General features: G+C 41.6%; 1 protein-coding gene across 3 annotated transcripts in view; it reads right to left on the bottom strand.

The window, feature by feature from the left end:
* fam91a1 (family with sequence similarity 91 member A1) overlaps positions 1-3,201 on the bottom strand; it is a 37,954-nt gene that overhangs the window by 21,157 nt on the left and 13,596 nt on the right. For all 3 annotated transcript variants that reach the window (XM_032535269.1, XM_032535268.1, XM_032535267.1), the window contains exons 16-17: positions 1,423-1,571; positions 692-826 (exon numbers count right to left, since the gene is read on the bottom strand). In XM_032535269.1, coding sequence (XP_032391160.1) covers positions 692-826; positions 1,423-1,571 — 284 coding nt within the window. The remainder of the gene's footprint in view (positions 1-691; positions 827-1,422; positions 1,572-3,201) is intronic.

Raw genomic sequence — 3,201 nt, 5'->3', positions numbered from 1 at the left:
GGGGGGGGATGCAGGTGCATGGTGTGGTATGACTGTGATTGTGATGCGCCAGGTGCTTTGTTATGAAATGAAGATTGACAGGGACAAAGAAAAACAGCGTTGAATTTTACCACCAGTGTCTGATTACCAACTGTATCTGCGGTCAAAAGAAGGTCAAAATAAGAAAGGGGCGGAGTTAAAGACAAAATGAAAAAGTGTCCAATTTCATCTTTGATTGGGCTCAAAATGTCACATATAGGGCTTTTAAATGTAAATGTGCTGTATTTATATAGCGCTTTTCTAGTCTTAACGACTACTCAAAGCGCTTTTACATCATACAGGACACATTCACCATTCACACACATTCATACACTGTGGCCGAGGCTGCCGTACAAGGTGCCACCTGCTCATCAGATAAACACTCACACACATTCACACTCCGATGCGCAGTATCGGGGGCAACTTGGGGTTCAGTGTCTTGCCCAAGGACACTTCGACATGGGACTGCAGAGCCAGGGATCGAACCACCAACCTTCCGATTGGCAGACAACCGCCCTACCACTGTGGCTTTTTTGCACCCTTTTCTTATCGGACTTCAAAGAGCTTTCTTTAGCTTAAAGTTTAGCTTTAGCTTACATTTACTTACACAACAGTGTACCTACAGTAGACTTATTAAACCTACCTACCTGGTTAATTATTAGTTTGGGCTAACCTGGAATAGCTCTGGCAGTTTGCGGAGTCTGGAGCCTTTGGAGAGCAGCAGAGACGGCGGGCCTTGGCCGGTCACATGGTACAGGTATAGTTTGAACCAGATGGAGCTCACCTCAGGGATGGCCGGTCCAATGTGCTGCAGGGAGAAACAAACATGAACACAAACATAACTGTACAGCAGTTACATACTCATGTACAAATCCTTAGACAGTTTTACCATTTCATTTCTCACATACTTTAAATAAACAACAATGTTGGAGAAGCAGAAATTGAAGCTGCTTTTAGAGATGTGAGCAGAAACAAAGAAGATAATTGATTGAATTACACTTCACCGAGTCCCAGCAGTGTGAGAATACTCAGCAGCGTGAATGGCACAACAATAGTTTAACTTCTTTCCCTCTGTCTCTCTGAGCTCAGCTAGAAAGCTGGAGTGTGGCCAGGCAGAGGAATTACTCATGAGCCTTGCCTCCCTTCCTTCCCTCCCTTTCTCTGTCTTTGTGCAGCCTTGTTGTTGGGGGCAACTGCAGGCTGAGTGCCAACAAAGCATACACACACACACACAGTGTACACACAACAAGAGGGCGAACGCAACCAAACAGAGCACACGTGCACAAACACATGAACTGTCGACTTAAACACAAACACACAACTCAAAGACGGTCAACATTTGATCCAACATTCCAGCGTGACGCACAGTATGCCCTCTGCTCTCCCTCCCTATAGGCGTCATACCTGAGGCGTGCAGCTGCTGATGGGTCTGATCTCGTTGCTGAGTGGCGCCATTGAGACCAACAGTTTGTAGTTCTTGTTGAGGACACGGCTGCAGGTGGCCTGGTCCAGACCCAGCAGGCTCTCACAGCGCAACATGTCCAAGGGGAAACCTAGTTCAAGGAAAAAACAGGGCCAGTTACAACTTCTATACAAAATAGGCTGGATCCAAGTGTGAGTCAGTAGGTGTATGCATGTAGTATGTACATAGTTTGCATTCTTGTGTTGTGTGACGTGACTAAAGACTAAAGTAACTGCATGGATAGTAGAAGAATAGAAGTAAGCAAAAGCAGAACATTTTGGCTGCTGCCCCATGTTCCCAGTCTTTATGCTGAGCTAAGCTAGCGGATGGCTGTACGCTTATACAAACACATCGGACAGACATGAGACAACTATTCCTTGAAATGAAAAGGAGCATAGGAAGAATATAAGGAAAGATCCTGGAAATGAATCTGTCAAGTGTGGATACATAAAACAGTAACTCCGTTGAAGCAGTGGAACGCAGCCAGATAGCACAATAAAGAGTCTTTCTTTATAGCTGTGATGCTAAGAAGAGTGTTCTCTCCAAGGTGACTTGTAAAGAACATCTTCTCAAAAGGACAATTTGTGTCAACTGTGTCAATGTGTCAACTTGGCATTTGTGCACTTAATAATCACCTCTTACCTTCGAACTATACATCAAATAGGCAAGAGGTGTGTTAGAAGTGCTAATGTTGATAATTAATGGGATAAATCAGTACAGTTGAGTTTCACGGATGAAAAGAACTGTCTGAAACTCAATCAAACTGGCCATATGTTTTTATACTTTTACAACATAGAGTTGAACAAACCCTTACAAAGGCCAATTACAAAATGCAATGATACTGCCTCTTCATACTGTATTGTCTAAAAGAGGTTTGGGTGTAGATTTTTGTAATGCACAATAATGTGTTATTATAATAATATGTATCATTGTGAGCTTGGTTCAGCTTCAGCCTGAGGGCTCTCAGTGTTCTCGCTCCTCAGTCGCCTGGAGCAGCAGCTGAGGACGACTGAGATAAGACAATCAAAAGTGAGGCACTGTGCCAAACCAAACATACAGCATCTGGTGGCACAACAGTTGCAACATGGAAACTAAGAGATTTTCTTTGTCGTTGTTGGAAGACTTGCTCTCTCCTGCTCCCCCTAGAGAAACCAGTAGAACAATACAGCTTCACTCTGGATTTACTGGCATAATATGAACATATTCAAAAGAAACTATTTAGACACAGGTAAGGAGTGAAAAAGACAGCAAAAAGAGAGTGACACAAGTTTGCAAAAAGCACAAATAGAAGATCCACTTCTTCTTTGTTACTTCCAGAAGAGTTTTCAGTCTTATCCAGAACCTTCACATGAAAATTAAGGCTGGATGATTTCTAATAAAATAACTTTTTCATTTTTTATTTATTATTGAATACCGTAGAGGCTGCTTAAGTTGTAAATAAATGACATTTACAGTTACATAAATAAATACATTTCTGTTTGTCACTAAAAATTAGGGTTAGGTATCGTTTGTTATATTTCCGTTACCGGTGCTAAAGCAATACTTTTAAAACGGTGCCGGTGCCTAAACGGTGCATGAACCAAAATATATATATTTATAATGTACGTATATAATATAAATTATAAAATATAAAAAAGGAGCACAAAACCACACTTGGTGACATTAAAGAACGACTTGTTTATTGTTATGGCCATAGGGTCAAAATGAAATGATTGATTAAT

The sequence above is a fragment of the Etheostoma spectabile genome, chromosome 14, assembly GCF_008692095.1.
Source record: "Etheostoma spectabile isolate EspeVRDwgs_2016 chromosome 14, UIUC_Espe_1.0, whole genome shotgun sequence".
Taxonomy (NCBI): Eukaryota; Metazoa; Chordata; class Actinopteri; order Perciformes; family Percidae; genus Etheostoma; species Etheostoma spectabile.
This window is presented reverse-complemented; position numbering and strand designations above follow the sequence as displayed.